Source organism: Numida meleagris, chromosome 1 (assembly GCF_002078875.1).
Source record: "Numida meleagris isolate 19003 breed g44 Domestic line chromosome 1, NumMel1.0, whole genome shotgun sequence".
Classification (NCBI taxonomy): domain Eukaryota; kingdom Metazoa; phylum Chordata; class Aves; order Galliformes; family Numididae; genus Numida; species Numida meleagris.
In genome coordinates this window covers 12774246-12796932 of record NC_034409.1, presented here as the reverse complement: position 1 = coordinate 12796932, position 22687 = coordinate 12774246, and the positions used below count along the sequence as shown (strand labels likewise).

General features: G+C 39.8%; 1 protein-coding gene across 4 annotated transcripts in view; it reads left to right on the top strand.

Annotated features, from left to right (window-relative positions):
* Positions 1-20768, top strand: part of SLC26A5 (solute carrier family 26 member 5) — a 36555-nt gene extending 15787 nt beyond the window's left edge. Inside the window, exons 1-18 of one of the 4 annotated variants that reach the window (XM_021384546.1) lie at positions 405-538; positions 3205-3338; positions 4113-4223; positions 4781-4962; positions 5463-5627; positions 7934-8086; positions 9253-9335; positions 9429-9576; positions 10453-10566; positions 10889-10966; positions 11872-11967; positions 13239-13345; positions 14542-14611; positions 16470-16562; positions 17274-17396; positions 17886-18098; positions 18377-18431; positions 18969-20768. In XM_021384546.1, coding sequence (XP_021240221.1) covers positions 4801-4962; positions 5463-5627; positions 7934-8086; positions 9253-9335; positions 9429-9576; positions 10453-10566; positions 10889-10966; positions 11872-11967; positions 13239-13345; positions 14542-14611; positions 16470-16562; positions 17274-17396; positions 17886-18098; positions 18377-18431; positions 18969-19111 — 1803 coding nt within the window. In that variant the 5' untranslated portion in view covers positions 405-538; positions 3205-3338; positions 4113-4223; positions 4781-4800 and the 3' untranslated portion in view covers positions 19112-20768. Of the gene's footprint in view, positions 1-398; positions 539-3204; positions 3339-4112; positions 4224-4780; positions 4963-5462; positions 5628-7933; positions 8087-9252; positions 9336-9428; positions 9577-10452; positions 10567-10888; positions 10967-11871; positions 11968-13238; positions 13346-14541; positions 14612-16469; positions 16563-17273; positions 17397-17885; positions 18099-18376; positions 18432-18968 lie in introns of those variants that run through there. The other 3 variants (XM_021384545.1, XM_021384544.1, XR_002434321.1) reach the window with 3 other exon arrangements.

Here is a 22687-nt window from a genome sequence, read left to right as displayed (position 1 = left end):
AATAAAAAGTATAAAACATCCTGACAGTAAGCAAGAATAGGAAAAAGCATTATAAATTGTCTAGAGATCTATGAGGGAAAAACACTATCTGAAAGCAAGTTATCCTCAGGGATTATTAGAGAGATGATCTCAGGCAGAAGTGTTGTGTGACTGCCCCGTTGTGCATAGACTTGAGCAGTTTCGCTTCCCTCAGAATTCCAGCCTCACAAGATTGTAAGGCCAACATGTGATAATGGTGTGCAATAACCAGTGTCATGATTGTGCTTAAGCTTTGTACAGAAAACACTGTAATCAGGGATCTGAGTCTGTGTTTAATGGGGCTGTTACACTGCATAGGAATGAAAGAATTTTTTTGACCTGCTAATGTCTAACTTTTTCGTTCTCCTTTGTCTTTTCAGTTGTTCTTCTAAGAAAGCCAAGTCTCATCTTTACAGTTTCTTACCAATTTTAAAATGGCTTCCCCGTTACCCAGTGAAGGAATACTTATTAGGAGATATTATCTCAGGTATAAGCACTGGAGTTATGCAGCTTCCTCAAGGTGAGTCTCTCTCTGGATTTATTCATTCTCTGCTTTTCTTTTTCTGTGTTTCCTTTTATGGTAGTGATTGGCTTCCTGAATGGGTGCCTATGAAAATAGAATAGGCCTTTCAGATGTGTCAGTACAGCATTCTGCAGACCAGCCAGAAAGGAGGATTCCCTCAAAATTGCAAGTCACTGTAAAATGTACAGTGAACTCTGAAATGAACTTACCTTTCTGATAAATACCCATAGATTAATGGCAGAATAACTTTTTAGTTTAAATGCATGTTTAAACCTTTCCTTAATGCACCTAATTATCTTATCTCCTCATCGTGGAAATTGTTGCAAATTCCCCTCAGTGTAGCAGTATCTAATAGACATAATAGACATCGTATTTCAACAGTAGTTCCAGCAGGGTACTCCATGAGAGAGCAACCATGGCAGAGTAACCAAACTGAAATCATTCAGAGAAGAATGTGCAAGAAACCATAGACTTCTGTCTTAAAGATAGAAGCCATCAGCGTAAGCTGTAACAGAGTCACAGAATCATAGGGGTGGGAGTGACCTCCGGAGATCATCTTGTCCAACTCGCTGCTAAGGCCAGTTTGCTAGAGTAGGTTACACAGGAAAGCGTCCAGGTGTGGGCTTGGGGTATCTCCAGAGAAGGAGACTCTACAACCTCTCTGGGCAGCCTGTTCCAGTGCTCTGTCACCCTCAAAGTAAAACCCTCATGTTTGTATGAAACTTCATATGTTCCAGTTTGTGCTCATTGCTGTCGTTGGGCACCACCAAAAAGAGCCTGGCCCCATGCATGTGACTCCCACCCATTAGGTATTTGTGAGTACTGATAATATCAGTCTTCTCCAGGCTGAACAGCCCCAGATCTCTCAGTCTTTCCTCATGAAGGAGATGCTTCAGGCCCCCAGTCACCTTTGTGGCCCCGCACATTGGTACTACTAAGTGGGTATCCTTGTGCTGATATAGTAGTGGGCAACAGTTGGCATGGTGAAAATAAATCGAGAGTAACTTATGTAGCAAGAATGAAAATCTTTGGAATTTCTCTCAAGTTAGTTGGAAGTTTCACACCTAGTAGAGCCAGGCTTTGAAGCTGGAGCAGACTATGTAGAAGAAGAGAGAAACTATATTCACTGTTCTTTTCAGTTCTTGGTGACTGGGCTAGTCAAGTCTTTTGTTAAGCCTGACACTATCAGCAATTTCAGAACTGCTGTGACATTAAAAAGTGGCAGAATTTTTACTGCAGTGTCATTACGGGGTGCCATCACCTTTTTGGGAATGGCAGCTTCATGACAACAGCTACTGTCCCAGTAGTTCTCAGATTAGATAGACTCCTTGATGTTTTTTTTTTTTTTTAACAGAGCCCAGTCCAGCGAGATCCTCATGTTAAGGGTAATGAAGCACACACAAGTTTACTTAAGTTTCATTAAGCTTTGGCTTATTTCCTATTTCTACCTCACTCATTCCCCTTTGGGCTGAGGCAGGTCTGAGGAATAAGTCTGTAAATCTCAGAAATCTAGATTTTTATGGGATGACCCATTAAGGTAACGAAATATCCTAACTTAGTGCAATTGACCTTCTGATTTCTGCAGCTTACCAAATGTATGCATTTTTTAATATAATTAAGGATTTTTCCTTCCACAAACATAAACACCAACTTATCTTAAACAGATCAGTGCTGTGGTAAACTGTTAGACAAATCTGTCATGCACTAGGCACAAACATCACCATGTGTATACTGAGGCACAGTTTATGTGATGGACCAGATAAGGTCACTAAAATGTAAGTGGTAAGCAGTGAACTTTAAACTTAATGTTGTAACTTTGTTTTAAACTAAACATTATTCTTTCCTTCAGTGATTGCAGTCATACCCTTGAACTGCTCTTGATCTTTCCCTTTCTGAAAAGAAATAAGATGAACTTCTGTTTTTCTGGAAAGGATGTCATTATAGCAAGCATGAGGTCAAAGAAGCCTGGGAGTCTTGCCAGGTTTGAGCGGTGAACTCCTGTCATGTCAATATCTCTTTATTTCCTTGGCACTGATGGTATTTTTAAAAATGCCAGTACAAATGAAAAGGAAAGAGAATAAAAGGGTATTCTAAAACGTAGACCCACCTTCCTGCTTTGACACCACTGGTTTTTAGTTCTAGTCACTTTTACTGGTAAGTTCATCATAATATTAAAGGCCAGGATGTTATGGTACAGGATGTTCTGCTGATGCTCTTGGCATGAGATAGCCCCTGGGACAGAGAGTACATGTGAGGTGAGTTTCAGAAGTACTTAATTAAAAGCTCATCGCTGCAAGAAAATAACAGTATCATCAGTTCAGTTCTGTTAGGAATATGAATTCTTGGGTAGGTTAGACCTTGGACATCCGAGGCATCAGCAAGTCCCTCTCAGTTATTGCATTGCACAAGAGTACTTGGGTGAGAAAGAAGATTCCTTCCTGGCTTGTTCTTTTAGGATGACCTAATGCTTTGTCTCTGAATTTAAAAATACATTAATAGAGGAGTTATAGAGTATCACTAACTCTCCTTTGTGGGCAAAGCACTGAATCCTTTTTTGATTTGTGCTGGACTTTTGAGCTTTTCAGATTCAGTTTGGAGCAGTCCACCAGAATGTAGTAACAACACACAACTTCTTCATGTGTTGTGACTCTGCACTTGTGTAGGTGAACTGGAGCCAGCATACAGTATTCTCTTTAGCGCAAGTCATGTGGAACTGCTGGATTTGCCGGAATTGCTCAGGACAGTTACGCTCCATATCATGTGATGCACACAGCTTGCTAGTGAGCGCAGTCCCATGGTAAGCACCCGTTCAGTCCCGTGGGGTGAGAGCACTGTGGGAGGTATCCCTCCTTGGCTTCCCTCAGTGCTGTTCTCCCACAGCTTTATCTTCATGCTTGCCAGCTCTATCAACAAATGGGAATAGTGTGAATTGCACTTAGACTGCACGGGACTGCATGTCTTAATAACAAAGCAATTTTATTTACTGAATATACTGGAAGGAATACAGACTATAATGTCTGTGTCTTAACAGATCATAAACAGTGCTTCCCTGCTTCTTATACACTTAGGAACATGTTTTATGGAAATGTAAAATGTTACGTAATCCCACTCATTCTGGAAGAGAGGAAGATAGTGTTTGATCAGTCGTAAGTTGCCATGAAAATAATGTCTGATTAAAAAGGAGGAGAAAAATCAAACGTGTTCTGGATTTGTGATGGCAGGGTGTTCACTAATTTTTTCAGAACAAAAGCAACAAAATGCGTTTGTTAACTATTATGAAATACTTCCCACCACAAAGACACATGCACACAAACAAACATACCCACGCACATCTGCAATGCCTGTAGTTACAGACTTGTGGTTTCCTGAATTAAATCACCCAGGTTTCTGGGCGCTGTCTTACAGTATTATATGTATGTAAGAATATTCTGTGCAAAACTTCTTTTCTGAAGCTGTGATATGTCTCTAATGCTCACATGACATGAGTTCACTTTTAGTAGACTTAAATCTTTTTGCTTGAAATTGTTTTTTTTTTTCCTGCCTAACAGAAATATTTGTGTCTGTTTTCTAGGGTTAGCTTACGCTTTGCTGGCAGCTGTTCCCCCAGTATTTGGCCTATATTCTTCATTTTATCCTGTCTTTCTGTATACTTTTTTTGGGACCTCCAAGCACATATCAATAGGTATAACTGCATGGATAACTGAAATTCTGTGTGTTTGTGTCTAATAAAACTGTAAAAATTAAGTTGTATAAATTGTAAGTGTGGCTGTGTTCCGTAAACTCACATTTAAGTGAATAAGAGATACACAACTGTGTTGAGGATGAGCAAGATTTTTAATGTTAACTTATCCATCCTGCTTAGGAAAGAATAAAGGGGGTGGGGCTGGAGGGAAGGGATGTGGTTAGATCTAGAAATGCGTGTTATGAACTCCTGAACTGTGATTTCATCTCCGTTGTAAGCCATCTGTCTGGCCGTGACTCTTTAATTTGCATAATAGAAACTGAGATAGAAAAATTGATGGTATTTACTTACCATAGAGGTCTGTGTTCCATATCTAAATAGCTTCAGTGATGCTGAGTACTGGAGTAGCTGCTGGGACTAAAAAATATGCTATTTAATTAAGACTCTGTTATCAAAGAATTCCATGGATCTGTGCAGGTCTTAGTAAGGAAGCCTAGAACTGTTCAGTACACCTGCCAGAATTGTAACTAATTGTTTTCCTTTCCCCCTTATTTCAGGCACTTTTGCTGTGATTAGTATGATGGTTGGTGGGGTTGCTGTGAGACAAGTGCCTGATGAAGTGATTTCTGTAGGCTATAACTCAACCAATGCTACAGATGCCTCTGAATACTACAGTCTTAGGGATGACAAGCGGGTGCAGGTAGCTGTGACCCTCGCCTTTCTTTCAGGAATTATCCAGGTATGTGCACACAGTTTGTTGTAAGAGCCACTGCTAGACTTGCAGCTGCAAGGGGCAGCAGATCTTAGTCAACAGACTCATGCTTCAGCAGGGTGCTTTGTAGAATGCAGGCTCTTCACGGCAGCCATGTAGCAGAATTGGCTTGCAGGGGGATGCATGGGATGCGAGTCTGTGTCTGGGCATCTTGGCTTGACTGGGAAAAACAGGACCTCCCCTTTCATTTTTTCCAATCTTGTCAGAAAAGAACTCTATCTGATGTTCTCTAATATGTCCATAAATGCATACAGGCACCTGTTTACGTGTGTCTTGTGTTGCACCTGCCAGTTGCATGGAAGATCTGGTGCACTGATGGCTGCTTACTGAATTGTGACTTTGGAAGAGCCAGGTTCAGGGCTGCCTGATTTGTCTTGGGGATAAGAAGATGTGGTCTGTCTGCTATGTAGTGCTGAGATTTGGGTTACAATGAGAGTCACATGGTTCCTGTTTCTCTTCTTCATTAGTTGTGTTTAGGTTTCCTTCGATTTGGGTTTGTAGCCATCTATTTAACAGAGCCTCTGGTGCGAGGATTTACTACTGCTGCTGCAGTTCATGTCTTCACTTCACAGTTAAAGTATTTACTTGGAGTAAAGACTAGCCGATACAGTGGACCCCTCTCAGTTGTATATGTAAGTAACTACCTTCACTAAATATGCAAATACCACATTGTCGTGATCTAGTACTTAAGCACTTTTCTATTTAAAAAAAAAAAAAAAAGAAAAAAGTTTTTTTGGCACCATTAGAATAATACCTCAGTATTGAAAACTGGGTGTCAGATCCTTGAGTGCTATAGCAATATCTGAGCATCTTAAAGCGTATCTTGGGTGAGACTTAATGAACCAGCATGGCCCAAGGTGGGCAGATTTTAGGATTCTGCTAAATGTAGTTTTCTAACATTAGGAGATAAAACTCATTGGAACGAGTCTCTTGTAGGAAAACGTGCTACTATAAATCTATCCTCCTAATAAAATGGAAGCCTGAAGCTTTGTATGACATGTTTTATGTAAACCAGAAATGTTTTGCTGAAGTAGGAAATGTTATTCTCAGAACCTTGTCCGGTCTGTATTTCTTTAATTTCACACATGGTTCCTGATGGCTATATTCTTTGTTTCCTGTCTGTAAGCTGTTTTGTAGTGTGACTGGATATAAAGTGCTGTGCCATCATAAATGTACCTGTTCTTTGAAGTGGTGGAAAAAACCTATTTTTAAAGAAAGGCACTCCATGTAAAACACTGCTATTTATTAAAGACTATAAACATTAGAACTGACTGTTTGGAGCATACCATGATCCAGTATTTGGCATAGCTCATAGTTTTATCTTCCACACACCTTCTGTTTAATGCACAACATTTGATACATAATGATAGAAGAGAAGGGAAACCGTGCAGTGTAAAGCTGTTATTTGGTTAACATGACTTCAGTGAATCCAAAAGTTCTTGTTCACTTAAATTTAAATTTGACAGTTGTACTTGGAAAGAAACTTAATAGATCCCATACAGCAAAGTATTGTTTAAAGGGACATTTCTAATAGAAATCATAACCAAAACTTTAAGTTTAAAGTTTAAAGCTTTGGTTATGATTTCTATTAGAAAAATTGAGAGTGAATGAGCACTGGCACAGGTGCCCAGAAAGGTTGTGGTGTCTCCTTCTCTGGAGATATTAAAAGCCACCTGGACACAGTCCTGGGTTATGTGCTTAAGGGAACCCTGCTCAAGCAGGGACGATGCACTAGATGACCTCTGAAGATCCCTTCCAACCTCAACCATTTTGTGCTTCTGTGATTACTTTTCTTGCTGTTACAAACAAGCAGAGTTGAGATGCATCTGGATCTGATTTACCTACCATTCTTGGAAGCTCCAAGTTTATGTAGTCAATGCTCCAATTTTGCAGACAAGAAATCTTGAGTAGAAGAATAGGGAAGGTCTCAAGTATCTATGAAAACCAAAGCTTTTAAGCAGATTGAAGCTTTTTTATTGCTGAGTAATCATTATTTCAATTGCAGTGATGAAGGCTGTAGAAAATGCTTCTTGGAAATCTTTCTTGTGTAATTGCCCAGATACAACAAACCTTGTGGAAACAGGGCCACACAGGTTTGCTAAATTATTTTGCTAAATCATAATTTGCTAAATTGGTTGTATAGTTCACTTAAATGGATATGAGAAATACTGACTGCCAAACAAATAGAAGGGAAGGTGTACATTCAAGATAAGCTGCCAGGACTTTGATAATATCTTAGTAGTTGCTGTAATTTTCCTTCTGTCTAAAGTAAGATATGTACATCTTCTTTCAAAGACCTCTCCAGGGGTCGTTTATATCATCTTTTTAAAATGCTGTGGAAGAAGATGGAATAATGGGTAGAGGAATTATTTACCCTCTAGTAACTCGTGTTTCAGCGACCTTCCTTTTTTAACACCCTTCTAATAATGTTTGTCAGCTGAAAGAAATTTGCAATAATAGCCAGTTCGGTGTTGTTGCAAGATCATTACCATATAGCTATGGTAACTCCAATGGTGGTATCAGCAGGTTTATCCTTTAGGAATGGATTTTGCAGCTCTGAATAGATGTGACTTGCCAAAGAATATTTGAAGGTATTAGAAGGGATTGGTATTTATTGCTTTCAGGTGGCTGCCAGTATGAAATATGTGTGAAAATGCTGAGGATAAGGGATGTGTTTTAGACTTTTTCCCCCGTGACAGCAATTTTTCTCCAAATGCTTGACCTATTTGAGTAAGGTTGATACTACAAAAGGTTGCAAATCTGTTTCCCTCATTGAGATACTCTGAACTTCTGTATTTTATTGGAACAATGGCGATTTTGGTGAAGCAATGATTAGCTGCAGTTACAGAGGTTGAATAAAATCAGCAGTGGCAAATATCCTAAGAAAATAAATTTGAACAAATATGATGGTCACGGAAATAATTCTGTTGTGTTACAGAGCCTAGCTGCTGTGTTCTCAAAAATAACTACAACCAACGTTGCTGCACTGATTGTTGGATTAACGTGCATTGCTCTATTGCTGATTGGCAAGGAAATCAATCTTCGCTTTAAGAAGAAACTACCAGTTCCTATTCCTATGGAGATCATTGTGGTAAGTCAGTTGTGAAATTCTGTAGCTAAATTATATACCTCTTCTGATGTTGCAGAATTGATCTCTTTTTTTTTAATCAAGTCTCGTGGGTCTTTAGAGTAACTTCTGTGGAACATAATTTGTTTGAGACTTGGTCCAATTGAGTGCTTGGGTGCTCGTGAGGTTAGGTGCTAATGTACCCAAGTTTTAGGCATGAACTCCCAAAGAAGAATTGAGCTTTGGCACCTGAGTGATTCTCTGCATGACGTGCCTCTGAGCGGCATGGAGTTCAAGAGCTTGGAATCCCCTTCTGAGGAAAGGTGCTTATGGATGTCTGTTCCAGAGGTTCTGCAGGACTTGCTTTCTTTTTAAAATGCAGTGGTAGAAAGAGGAGCAGGAACCAGTGGGACTTGGTACTTACTCATCCTTTCTCTATTTCTGAGACTGCTTTATCCATGGATTTTAGAGTAGTCTTTTAAAACAATCAGTCCTGCAGTCAAGTATCAGACTATCTTAATAGTCCACATCTCACATTAACTTTCATCTTTAAAAGTGTTGGGATTTAAAACTGAGTTCTCAGGTAACTAGAGCTATCAAACAGCCTGCACAAAATCACAGCCAAGGGAGAAGCTGAAGGCATGGATACAATCTCTGTATGAGGAACGAAGAAAGGAGGTGCTTCTGAAAGATGATGGAGAAGATGCATTAGAGTATTGTTTGATAGTAAGGCAGTAACAACACAGTCTTAGAACGGTATATTTTTTGCTCCTGCACCAGTTATTTTTGCAGATAACATGGATACTATGCACAAGAAAATATGGCAGTGTAGACCTCCTCTTGTACTGAGTTTCCTAATACCTGCTCTTGTGTGGTGCTGTTTGTATTTCCTAACACATGCTATTCTACCTGGGCTTCGCTCAAGCAAAGGGCATTTGAGTGATTCGCAGCAGACCATAACATGCTCCATCTAACTGTTTCCAGAAAATGAAATCAGCAAGAGTTCAAGGTGATGAATGGAAGACTTTAGAACTTCCTCCTTTTTATCTGCTTCTGTAGCCTCTAACTCTTAGAAAACTGATTGACAAACAAATGTTATCCTTTGTGTATTATTTACAATAAGCTAACTGTTATTATTCCTTCAGATGTATTTCTCTCTTCTTAGCTCATGATGTGTTTGCGGGTTTTAGGTCATTATCGGCACAGGAGTTTCAGCTGGAATGAATCTGACCGAGTCGTATGGAGTGGATGTTGTTGGGAAAATTCCTCAAGGGTAGGGGTGGTATATTCTTATTCAAACTATACCTTTTTCATAGACCTTGTAGATTTTATTATAGTAATTGTAACCATTTATTTTTTCTCCAAGGCTAAGTGCACCAGCAGTTCCTGAGATTCAGCTCATCCCAGCAATATTTATAGATGCAGTAGCAATAGCAATAGTTGGATTTTCAATGGCTGTATCTATGGCCAAGATCTTTGCCCTTAAACATGGTTACGCCATTGATGGGAATCAGGTAAAAGTATTTGAGTTTTTCTGTGGAAAATGTTTGCTATCACCTTCATTTCTTTATTAAAGTAGAAGGGCATATTGGACAAGAATGAGTTTTTCTTTCACGGAGTCAAGCTTTTGACAGCCTGCACAGTTAAATGCCTGGAGTTATTTTAAGCTCTTGTAGCTCTGTTTTAATAACTAGTTACACTTGTACCTTTGTTTTGGGAAGCTTTGGTTGAAGTTGGACATGTGCATGAATAATAATTGTTGACAGAGCCATTACTTAGGCTACTGTCCTGATGGGCAGCTGTTTTACTTCTGTGTTCTTTCACAGTGAAACGTAGAGTTCCCATGTGATAAGTACATTGTCTTCTGTACCAAAGAACTATTCTATATGGTTTAGAAATTCCAGTGATGTTTTGAAGCTTCTCATTTTTCATCCATTGGAAATAGTTAGTTTGTCCTGTGGGTGGCAATACAGTTGTTGTTTGTTTTATTCTTAATAAATAGATATTTTAGAATAGAAAGCAGAGAACATTATTTGTATGAGAAACCATTTTTGATGCAATTTTAGTATTAAAATTCAAGTTATCCCTGAGTTGAAGAAATTCTTAAAAGCAAACAATTATGTCATTCATTTTAATTTTCAGTCTCACTAATCACAGTAACATTTAAGGATGAGAAATGTCTCCAGCACTTTATCAAACACTTCATTTAACAGATGATTTAATGTGCATTAACTTGTACTTGTGGTTCTCTCACATGCACGAGTTACGATAAGGCAGCTCTAAAAGCACTGTAAATAAGAAGTGGTTATTACTATGCATGGATAGCTCCACCTTCATGCAGTTGCTAGGTATAACTGCCTGTCATTTTGCTCTGATTTTTTTCAACCCAGGAACTGATCGCCTTGGGAATATGTAACTCTGCAGGGTCGTTTTTCCAAAGCTTTCCAATCACTTGCTCAATGTCTCGGAGTCTTGTTCAGGAAAGCACTGGTGGAAGAACTCAGGTATGCAAACCCAAATTTGGATCCAAAGTTTGCTTTTTTTCTTTTTCTTTCTTGGTGCTCCAGAGCTGAAGTTTCACTAGACTGCCTTATTTCTCTGCCTTGGCCAGAAGAAATATCTGCTGTTTCCCCTGTTTCATATCCAGGTTGGGCCAGGATAGAAGGCTGCACAACAGTGAAAATGGACAAATTGAGTGGGAGGGATCAAAAATGACTCAAATAACCAGCCTTTTGGGAAGCACGAGAAGCACTGACTAATGAGTAATACTGCCCTTTGGGGGCAGTTCTGGATATTCAGATGTCATTTCTTGCTTATTTTGTTCAGATTGCAGGTGCGCTCTCTTCAGTTATGGTTCTGTTGGTAATTGTGGCAATTGGATACCTCTTTGAACCACTTCCACAGGTAAGGTAGTTTTGCCTGCTAGGCACTGCATGTCAGCAAACAGAAGCCAGCTGGTATTGCTTGAAACAGAGATTGTGGAGTGGTTGATGAGTAAGCAAACAGCTAGGGCTTGATTCAGAAACCCTAAAATTCTGTGTAGATTCTTGCTGTGTTAGATTAACAATTAATAAATATTTTGAAAAAATACGGCATGTTTTTTTTGTTGTTATTGTTTTTAATATTGACCATTCCAGACTCTGTTTTTAAGACATAAAATTAATATCTTCAAATGATTCCCCTTTTGTTGCTGCATAGGAATTCTAGGAAGAGGTTAGAAAGTTAAATGGAAGTAATAAATCAGCTGGGAGAGGGTTGATGACGATGGCTCAGCAAGAGTTGTTTTTACTGCAATTTTACTTTATTTGTATTTAATATTTGTATTAGAATTTATTCATGTGAATAAATATATACTGATATATACTTAGTTCTGGTGACATGAATGGGATGATATGCTATTCCTGTTCTGTTGTTTTTTGTTTTTTTTTTTAATAAGAGATGTATATTGGTTTACACCTATATGACTGTCACTGAATTTTTATAAGATATTGCAGAGAAACTTGAATCTGAGATTACAGTCTAGCTGCTTCAAGTACTGCAGGCACTATAATTGCAGCAGCCTGAAGCCCAGGAGTACATGATTTCTCTTGCCAGGAAGGAGAGTAAATCAAACTGTACTGACTCTGGCTTGCCATTTCTGCGGCTGGAAAAGTATTATCTCCACAGAACTATTTCAAAAGTTGTTTTTTAAGCTGAACATCTATTCAGTAGACGTATATCAGTTTTATGAGCAGAGAGAACAGTTATTTTTGATGCTTTGAAGCAGGTTTGTTTTGCTTCTGAAAATAACATTCATTTAATATTCCTAGACAGTGCTAGCTGCAATTGTAATGGTGAACCTGAAAGGAATGTTTAAACAGTTTGGAGATGTTGCACACTTCTGGAGAACCAGTAAGATTGAACTGGTGAGTAATGTGCAGCTCAGAGCATCTATTTTACTACACTAAATGTGTTACTCCTTCCTGTCCTCCAAAACAGTGTAGAAACTTACCACAGAATTACAAATTGGGTTGCATTGCAGATGAAGGTAAGACATTAAATACCCTAAGGAGAGTGATCTGTTGCAGACAAGAGTGTTTTTGTGCTTGTTCAACAGCCCTTAGCTCAGGTCAGAAGCAGTTTAGTTGTGGTAAACAAAACTTTGGCAGTGTTGCTATAGGAACTGTACTGAAGGTTGTAGGAATGCCTGAGAGGAATTTGAAATACAGAGTAGCAGAGAAAACTACATGAAGGTATTTGTCATCTTCTAAGACAAACCAGAAACCTGCCCGGAGTGATTTTCTGGATTAATGTTAGTTTGTTATTGACCTAAAGTAAGATGACTTGTGATTTGCAGCGGTGTGCTTACTTCTGGGGAACATGGAAATGTGACAGAGACCACTGTGTTCTGACACATAGGTAGTCCTTGACCCCATGGAGCGTATACTCAACCTTAGGAGTTAATTGCAACCATATATATTTATATATATATATATATATGATGATTTCCTAAATTCTTGACAACCAGAGAACTAAATCCTTGAGATCATCAGAATAAAATGATATGTCCACATTATTGGCTTGAGCTGCTCTTTGAGACCTGTGAAGTAGTCCTCCTGGCTCAGAAATGCAACTAGTTTCTATATGGTATGGCACAGAGACCTTAGCACATTTGAAGCACTGAGTCCTCCCTTTTTCAATAGCAATCTCCTCTCACCATATGAATGGAATCAGGTGTCTCATCCAGCCAAAGACAATTTAATGGTTCAGGAGTTCTTACAGCAATTCTTCTTTGTGTATTTTATTTATATTGCTAACAGTTCACATTGCAAGGTTTGCAACATGGCCAGTCCCACTGCTCGGTGTAAGATGGAAATAAATGAGAGCTACTTTTGCATGCCTTGTATGTTTCTTTATCCTTCAGTGTTGGGAGTCTGCTGTTAACACAGCATTTCTTGGAGAACAGGACTTACTGCATTAATTAATATGGGACAATTTGTCAGGTGTTATGTTAGTGTGCCTTGAGCTTTTATGCCCTTTTCAAAGGTTAAGGCAATTACAGTCTGCTATCATGATGAATTACATCATAGCCTGTTCCTGAACAGCAGAGATACGTAGGCTTCAGCCTGAATTATGCTATTGTTTTTGTGTTAACAGAAGAGGATGCATATTAATTCAGAGCTTTTCTTTGTTTTAGGCCATCTGGGTGGTAGCTTTTGTGGCTTCTCTTTTCCTGGGACTAGACTATGGTTTGCTTACTGCAGTAGCATTTGCAATGATAACCGTTATTTACAGAACACAAAGGTCAGATTTCTTCCTTATTAAAACCCCTGTTTGTTGGGCTTCTGCATGGTTTTGTTTGTTTAAGGGATGCAAATAACCAGCAGACCTTTCCTTCCTCTTCGACTGCATACGGTATGGAATCTGCTTCATAATGTAGTTCATGCAGGACATGACCCATGGCCCTGATCTAGGGTTCAAATTTTATTTTTCTGAGAACAAAATTTCTAAAGAGCATGAGACTTGCAATTTCAGTCATAGATGGGAATTTTGATTTCTTACTTTGCTTAATCTCATTTATATTGTTTTTAATGCCTGGAATTCAGAACTTCAAACCTGCTTGGTGCTAGGTTCAGTAAATGATTACCTTTTCTGTGCACTGTCACAGTCAAACTTAAGCTGTGTCAGATCATCACTAGCAAAATGTTGAAGTATTTTATAAAGAAGTTCTAATTCATCAAAAAAGTGTCCTTGCCCTTCTGGTTTTTGAGATCGCTTCTTGCTCTCAGTTCAAAGCTTTTAGTTCACAGTAAAAGTTGTCTTCCAGATCTAGAGAATGATTTCTTGCATGTGTGAATAGGACTTCACCTGTCACATGAGGCCTCTAAGCTCAAGGTGTTGGTTTTCTAGATGGAAAATCTGTAAAAGTCTTGGTTTCCATCTGCGTTGGAGTGAAACCAAATCCTGAGATTTCCACTCTGCATAAATAAGCGTATTCTTCTGCCAGCTGTACGTGGTTTGATCCTTGCAAACATCATAGTACTTCGCTGTCATACTGCCTCTGAGTTGGGAATGTTCGTCTTCTCAGGCATGCTTGTCCTGGGAGCAGAGTGGCTTTTTGGCATTTCAGCTATTTTGTGCCAGTCTGAGCTGCTGAACTTATAAGATAGTCAATGAAGGTTGCACCATTTTAAACCAAAGAAAATTTACTCTGTAACTCCGCATGCTGTGGCCAATGCTCTTCAGAAAATGACAACATTACAGTGCTGAGTTTCTAAATTGTTTCTGCGTTGACAGAACCAACTGACATGACTAGTCACCAAATGGCCCCTTGGTTTTATTTTATTTCTTCCGCAAACTACCCACTGCATTTGACCACATTTAGATAAAATTGTGGCAGACAGGATGACTATTTAAAATAAGATTCAAACTATTTTAAGCGCTCACTTTTCCACTGTTTAAGTGATAATATTGAAACATTTGCTTCCATTTCCCTCCAGACCTCAATACAGAATCCTTGGTCAGATTCCTGACACAGATATCTACTGTGATGTGGAAGAGTATGAAGAGGTAGGAGTGTATTTTTGTGCGTGGTTTTATGTATTGGAACCCGTGATATGCTTTTGGGAAGCAGATAAATTTAATGTTACTAGGAAAAGCCATATTGTTTAAAATGCTACCTTCTTGTCCTGCATATATGTTTGATTAGGAGATGATCAAAAGTAACCTTTATGCTAATTATCGCTGTGCTCGCGTAGTACAGAATGGTAAGGTTTATAGAAATACCACTGCTGAACCTGCTGTGTACACAACTGCAAACAAGGCCAGCTTCTTTAATTGTGTGACAGTATTAAATGAAATCTGTAAGCGCCAAACAGGTCTATTATTTAGAATTGAATCATAGGATGACTTAGGTTGGAGGGGACATTAAAGATCATCTAGTTCTAACCCGTCTGCCATGGGCTGGTTGCCACACACCAGCTCAGGCTGCCCAGTGCCCCATCCAACCTGGCCTTGAGCACCTCCAGGGATGGGGCACCCACAGCTTCTCTGGGCAGCTGTGCCAGGGCCTCACTGCTCTCTGAGTAAAAAATTTCTTCCTAACATCTGACCTAAATCTCCCTTCTTTTAGTTTAAAGCCATTCTCCCTTGTGCTGTCACTATCAGACAGTGTAAAAAATCAGTCCTCCTCCTGCCTGTAAGCTCCCTTCGAGTACTGGAAGGCTGCAATGAGGTCTTCCTGGAGCCTTCTCTTCTCCAGGCTGAACAAGCCCTACTCCCTCAACCCTTATTCATAGGAGATGTGCTCCAGCCATTTGATTATGTTTATGGCCCTCCTCTGGACCCACTCCAACAGCTCCACACCCTTCCTGCACTGAGGCCTCCAGGCACAAGCCTTTCTAAACTGTATCCCCCTGCCTCTGTCCATCCTCTGCTCATTAAACAGACTTGATTAATGACATAATTGCTTGCCATGTACTTAGCTTCTTATAAATGTGAAATTGTTCAACCAAAAGTTGGCAAAAGCAGTATATTTTGTAAATACATAGGATCTAGCAATAATGGAGCAAGCACGCTGTATTTATTCACAAACAGCAGCTACAATTTCCTGTATGCTTTGCCATGTTCTCATAGGTGCTGCTTTGAAGGCTACATCCCTTTGCTCGGGAACCAGTTGGTAAAAACATATATGAAAAGACCATGCAGTAATCTGAAAACATTCTCTCCCTAGTAGTTCTGTTTTGAACATGATACAAAGCAAAAGTGTAGATGGACATGCTTATAGCCATATTCAAAGTAGAGGAGACTCTGCTTTTGTTACACCAAGTCCAGTTTCCATTTGCTACTGCTGTATAAAGATGAGGTTGGCAGCATAGGATCTCTGCTGCCGGTCAGGTTGTTTTCTTGTAAAATGCCGGAGTGTAGCTGCTCAGATGTGACTTAATTTTTAAGTAAAGGTAAGAAGTGATATTGAGACCTACAAAAAGGCCTGTTTACAACCAAGATTCTTGAAGGCTAAAACGAAAGGTTCTTGTCTTGGTAGCTGAGGACACGAGAAAGAAAGAAGGAAGTCATGCCTGTATAAAGGGAGGCCAAAAGGAAGCGTTCCTAGATCTGCATGATTTCCTTATATCAGCCGCAAGTAGAAACATCAGAGAACCGTAAATACTTAATTCCTTTCTATGGCTATATCTTTCTTTGTTATAAACAGAAGAAGTGTCACATGACATTGATTCTGTGCAGTATCACACTTGAAAGGGTGGAGGCTCTGATCTTCCAGTTGGCTTTGCTCACAACAATGCTGACCGTCCTTGATACATGCCGATAGCCGTTCTGAGTTGGCTGTTGGGATGCATGTTTACAGGTATCCTAATGTCTTGTACCTATGCAGGCAATACTTAACACATCCAATGCTTTTTTTCCTTAGGTTAAAGAGTATCCTGGAATAAAAATATTTCAAGCTAATGCATCGCTTTATTTTGCCAATAGTGAGTCATACACAAGTGCACTGAAGAAAAAGGTGAGTAAAGCAAAATCTTTCATACCTATGTCTTGAAAATTCAAACTTTTTTTTTTCTGAAACGTGCTCATCTTTCAGGCCCTTTAGTGTAGCCCCTAGTGCAGTGTTTCTCTGGTGCCCTCCGGTAATCAGTAAAATATGAGAAGGTGATCCTGCAACCTACTGTAGATCATCTTAGCAAATAACAACATGGTGGGAGGGAATACACAACATACAGAGTATGCTTCACCTCCTGCCTAACCCATGTCTGACTGAGTGGGAATGGCAGTATCAGAACTAGCTAAGGACAGAACTGCCTGACTCGGTGACAATTACACCCTTACTAACTTCTGAAAAATTTTTCTGTAGCTCCCATGACGAGTCTTACACAAAAGAGGTGGGTGGTACTTCTTCAGAAAGAAAGAGGTATTAGCAATTTATGTCCACATGCACTTACCTCCCCTTCGCTTTCTGCACTCAAATCGGCATTCTGTTGAAATATGGCACCTCTGATCTCAAGAGAGGAATGTGATGCATCTCTTCCTCATCCTAACACAGTGCTTGCGAAGATCATTCCTTCTTCCTTTATACTGTTCTCACCGCCACCAAGGAACACTGAATAATGCAGGCGTCTTCAAAATTTATGACAGTGATGAATTCAGTGCTAATTGATACTGCAGTGTCATCCTAACAAGCTGGATCTTGTCTGATCGTGCTTTCTTTTCATGCCAGACTGGAGTGGACCCTTGTGCCATATTAGCAGCAAGAAGAAAAGCCCAGAAGAAGCATGCCAGGGAAATAAAGAAGGGCAGCAAAGTCGAAAAGAAAGCTGTACTGAAGCTAGTGAATTCTTCGGTAAATATTTACCTCTACTTTATCATTATGCTGTCTGGTATTACCGTTCTTGTTTATACAAGATACTGGGTGCTACTCAGGTAGGAAGACTTGGAATACAAGCACTGTAAAGTGTGGACAAACTGCTAAGGAGTAGTATAAGGATCAGAGGATCGTGGCTGGAATGGATAATTGTGTTGAACCTTAGTTACATTCACGTGCAACATTAGGGGAGCAGAGCCTTTCACACTGTCATACTGTCATCACCGGTGCTGTGAACAGAGGATGGAGGGATCCTACTTTTGCCACTCTCCCCTACATGTTTGGGGTAATCATACAGAATTAGGGTATAATAAAATTAACTCAAATGAGAAGCTGTAATAAAAAGATGCTGTCCGCACTGTTGATTCTGGCATGAAAGGCTGGAAGAACATGTGTGTGTTGAGAGGGAGGGGATCTACACTGGACAAGTACTGGCTATCATTTAATTGTATTTATCTTCTTTCACAGGCTAATGATGTGGAAGCGAGCGTAAAACATGAGATAGCAAACGACGGGTTACCTGTAAATGGAAAATTTGCATTTGCGGATGCTGGTGTGCAGGATGGGTCTCCTGATGAGCTTGAACACTTTGTGGAGCTCAAAACAAACATCCACTCTTTAATTCTGGATTTTGCCCCAGTGAACTTTGTGGATTCAGTTGGAGCAAAAACATTAAAATCAGTAAGTAGGGCTTTTTTTTTTTTTAATCTTTCAAAATCATAGGTAATGTGTAAGTTAAGTACCTACCAGGGAACCTGTCCTCATGGGATGCAAATGTCAATTGGATACAAGACAGTATCTCATGTAATCATGGCTTTAACTCTGTAGCTATGTAAGTTTCAGTTGAATACTGGGGAATGTGGAAAGTACAGCTCTCATGGTAAGTAGCTTACATCTTCCAGAACTGTTACGTGTACAATGATAAACCTGTGTTTAACTTTGTTTTAACTCTATTGCAGGTTATAAAAGAGTACGGAGAAGTTGGTGTCTGTGTCTGTATTGCCAGCTGTAGTGGTGAGTTTTTTGTGTGACCTTTATAGGAAAGCTTGTATTTTCTTTTCCTCTGGCCCTGAATTTTCTGCTGCCAGGTGCCTCAGTAGTATCAGTACAAATTTTGCATTAAAACTGGATTTGAGGAAGAGCAAGCCCACAGAGTCTTCACTTCACTGAAAGTGAAGCATTGATATAATGAGTTCTCCGAGGACTAGATCCTGCTCCCATTTTTTCTAGCTGGCAGTTGTGAATGGCACACACGTTGTAGCTTGCACTTGTTCTGATAGCGTAGTAAGAAAAGCTTGAAGTGTTCTAAGCTTCAATATTTTGAACTGTGGCATCTTCAGCCAATAATAGGTCTCTCTGTGTGGCTGGAAAGGTGGATTACTTTCCTTTGGGGCAGAAGAGTAATGATTTATCTGGATATTTTAAACATTTTAAGTAATGACAAGTAGGACTCAATAACTCTTGTCAATGTCTTCTTGAGATACAGTTGTTTTCCATCTTTGTACATTGGTTTATGCACTGATGCCACGTTTCTGTTTTTTTATTTTGTAGGCCCTGTTATGAATGACCTGACAAGACTGAATTTTTTTGATAACACTGTAACAAGAGAGTTGCTGTTTCACAGTATTCATGATGCTGTCCTTGCTTGCCAAGTGAAAGACAGGTCTGCTTCACAGAATGCCTTAGACCACTAAAGAGTGGCAACTGGCAAGAAGGACACTGGATTTATGCTGATAGACTTTCTTTGAGTATTCAATTTGCACAGGTTGAAGAGCGCCTAAGGCTATTTGTATCTACGGGTATAGAGTGGGGCTTACTTTCTGCAGGAAGAGTGGACAAGGAATTGGAAGCCTTTGTGCTCTTGAATTTTTTCCTTCAATCAGGGTATAGCCTTTCAGTGACATGACCATACAATTATGCAAGATGAGAAAAGTTATTGTATTATGCTACAATCAGAATCTGATAGAGAAGGTGACATTCCTGTTCCTGTTGAGAAAATGGGCACTTTAATGCACTTGCAGAAGATAACTGTTCTGCAATTCCAATGTACTGTACCGGTGTCTTTACAGAATTTTCTTACTAACTTTTAAAGCCTGATGTCAACATCTGCATACCAGAGATTTATACAATCTGTAATAATCTGCCAGCTGGATCAGTGAGTTCACACTGGTGGTGTTAGCTGCTGTTCTTTTTAAATCTTGATGGTACCGTTTTGGTTTTTTTAAATATCTAACCTGTTCAAATGTACTGATCCCTTCATTGCCCAAGTATTTTCACTGAGAGTTTCGTATTAGAAAACAATTGTTTAATTATTATGTTATCAGTATGGTACTTACACTGCCAAAATCTGGTTATACTTTCTAGAAAATAATACAATTCATTTTAAGTGAATATTATTTTGTCCTCATGCTTGAAGACAAACTTGTTTACACCAGGAATGAGGCCTATTGAAACTGACTTAAGAACTGATGCCCTATATGCAGTCTCTTAAGCTGGAATAAGAAGTTAGACAAGGTCTGAAGTCTCAAAGGTCCAAAAAAGAAGCACTTCTCCATTGTCTGAGATTTCTTTCTACCTACCAGCACAGCTGCTTCTGCCTCAGCTTTGAAGTGTTTGTGAAATCAATTTCAGTAGAGCTCAAAAATGTGTTTGGCTATTTTTAATGAAACAGTAGATTGTAAAGGCAAAAGAGAGAAAAACAGTCTGGCCTCTATGGTACTATTTAATTTCAGGTGTAAAACGTAAAATATGGAAACATAGTTCAGGCAAAAGAATGCCTGTATTCCCCAAACTGTCGGTATGAATCTGATTAGAGGTAGGAACCTGGAAGTGTTCCTTTGTGATCTATTTCAGTAGTACATGGGCAGTGGAGGAGGGCCAGTGCCATTTCATTTAGCACCCTCAAAGCAAAGGTCCTGTGCATACTGAAATTCAAATGACTTCCTCTCTTCTTAGTGTAGAACTTGCTACTTTTTATTTTGGTTCACGCTGTTGCAATTATGGTTTGCTTCAGGTAAACCAGATTTCCCAAGAACCAGGGGCAGCGGGGGAAGGTGTTTTCTTTCCTCAGAATCCCCTGCCACCAGAGATAGGAAGCTTTCTGCATCAGAAGATATTGCTTAGCTGGACTTCAAAGTATGAATGCACGTTAACACAGTGTGCATTTATTTAAACAACTTTGGGTACATTTTATAATGTTTACTAGTTTAACAAGCCTTTGTATCTGCATACAGTATATATTTTTCTACTTTCAGCTTGTTGCAGCTTCAGTTTTTAACTATGCAGTCTCTTCAGTTCACAACAAAATCCTGTCAAATTCTAAAATAAAGTGATTATCAGGACTCGTCCAAACTCTCCACTTTTGTCTCAGCAAGACCCTGCGTGTGGGACAAGCCAGCATCCCAGGACTGAAGTGCCTGTTGTTAAGGGGTGGGTTAGGAAGGGTCACTACTGGCATGCAGGTCCTTCCAGGCACCAAATCCAGCATGCAAATATTAATGCTTCTGAAAAAGAAATCTAAAGGTTAAAAAAAAAAAAAAAAAAAAAAAAAAAAAAAAAAAAAAAAAAAAAAAACCTCCTCTCTACATGTTGGCAAAATGTCTTGGAGGGGGTTTGGTACAGCTCATTTTAACAGCTGTGTACACTCTAAAGTTGGTCTTGGTAAGTAGCTGGTGCTGTGTTTTATTTTCCCTTCCTCCTCCTGCTTGTGCACACATTCTGTTCTTTAATTGTGGCTTTTAGAAAAACTGTAGAAAAGTTATGTCTACTTGTGGTTGTACTTGAGTAGTCTGTAGCTTCTGGGTAACTAATGCTTTTCCCAAGCAGGGCACCTTTCCCTCAGCCTGGTCAGCTGTCCTTCATCTGTGACACCAAATGAGCAAACAAGTGTGCACATGGGTGTGGGTTTAGGCTAAAACAATACCACCGTTTGTTCACCACATTTGGTACCACCCTACTGAGGGAGGGGACGATCTTCAGGTCAATATAGAGAAAATCCTCCCTACTAGTGGGCTAACAGAAATTAAAGAAAAGGTGATGGGGGAAGAACCAAATGGATGTCTTCTTCACAAGCAGTTTTGGACTGCAGCACCCATAGTGTAGAGGTGAGGAAGTGCTCCCTGTGTTGAGGTTATCGTCCTTTGCCTTGCATCTTCATAGCAGCACTGAAGCACTTCCATGAACCACGCTGATGCAGATCTGCACTGAAGTTTGCTTGCTCTCTAATGTTCGGGTTCCTGCTCCTCACCCTTCTGGTTTGAGCACCCCCTTAAAGCCCTCTCTGCACCAGGCCCCACCAAGAAGCAATTAATGCTGCGTTTCCTAGGGAGCTGCTGAAGGAACTGATTGAAAGCCCTTGCCAAGGCCGTCCTGCATCCCAGCCTGTGCAGCACTGTACTGTGCAACTTGCTCCTGATTATTACCAGCACTGTTGGTAATCCATCCAGCAACATAAAATCCAGAAGCTTTTGATGAGTCTCATTGTCCTGTGCTTTATTGCCACCAGCTGACCCAGTGCTTCCTACTCCAGCCCGTCACCTACCGAAAAGCTCATCCTCCTGCTGAGGGATGGACTGCTATTGAGATGATAGGATTTAAACTTTCAGTTGTCTTAAGCTCATCAGTGCTAAGTTAAACAAACCCACATCCTTTAAACTCATGACGGATCCATTCTTTCTCCGCTACATTTAGATACTCGCTGCTGAAGCCTCACCACAGCAAATAGCACTGCACAACCCAAGTCTTGATTGACGTTGAGATGCTTCTTAATTCTCAGAATATTCCCTTCCCCCCATTCTGTGCAAAGGCACTGATTATACAGGACACCTGGTCAGCTCCAGATTCTTTGTACATACTTCGCTCATCCTGCTCAAGTAAAAGATGCATTTAATTTCAAGCGCTGTATTGATAAGTTGACATTGAATCATTGCTATTTTCTGTCTCAGAATGACAGCATTCTCTGTCCTACCGCTAAACCTGCACCCCTCTCCAAAATGTTATTACAGAAATAACCATTGAGATCAGTTTTTTGATCAGATATGGGCAAATCTATCAGAATGCCTGAATTTGTTTATTCAGAAGACACTGATGCTTTGGCCAAAAGTCAAACAAAATCTGTGCACTGCACACACTCTTTCCCTATTGCACACACCTTTTATAAGGAAGCCTGTTAAAACTTTTCTCACATTCAAGATGTGTCAGTTCCCCTAAAGCTTTACATTCCCATGTTCCTTCAAGCCTTCAAGGAATGGCTGACAAGCCAGAATGCTGTG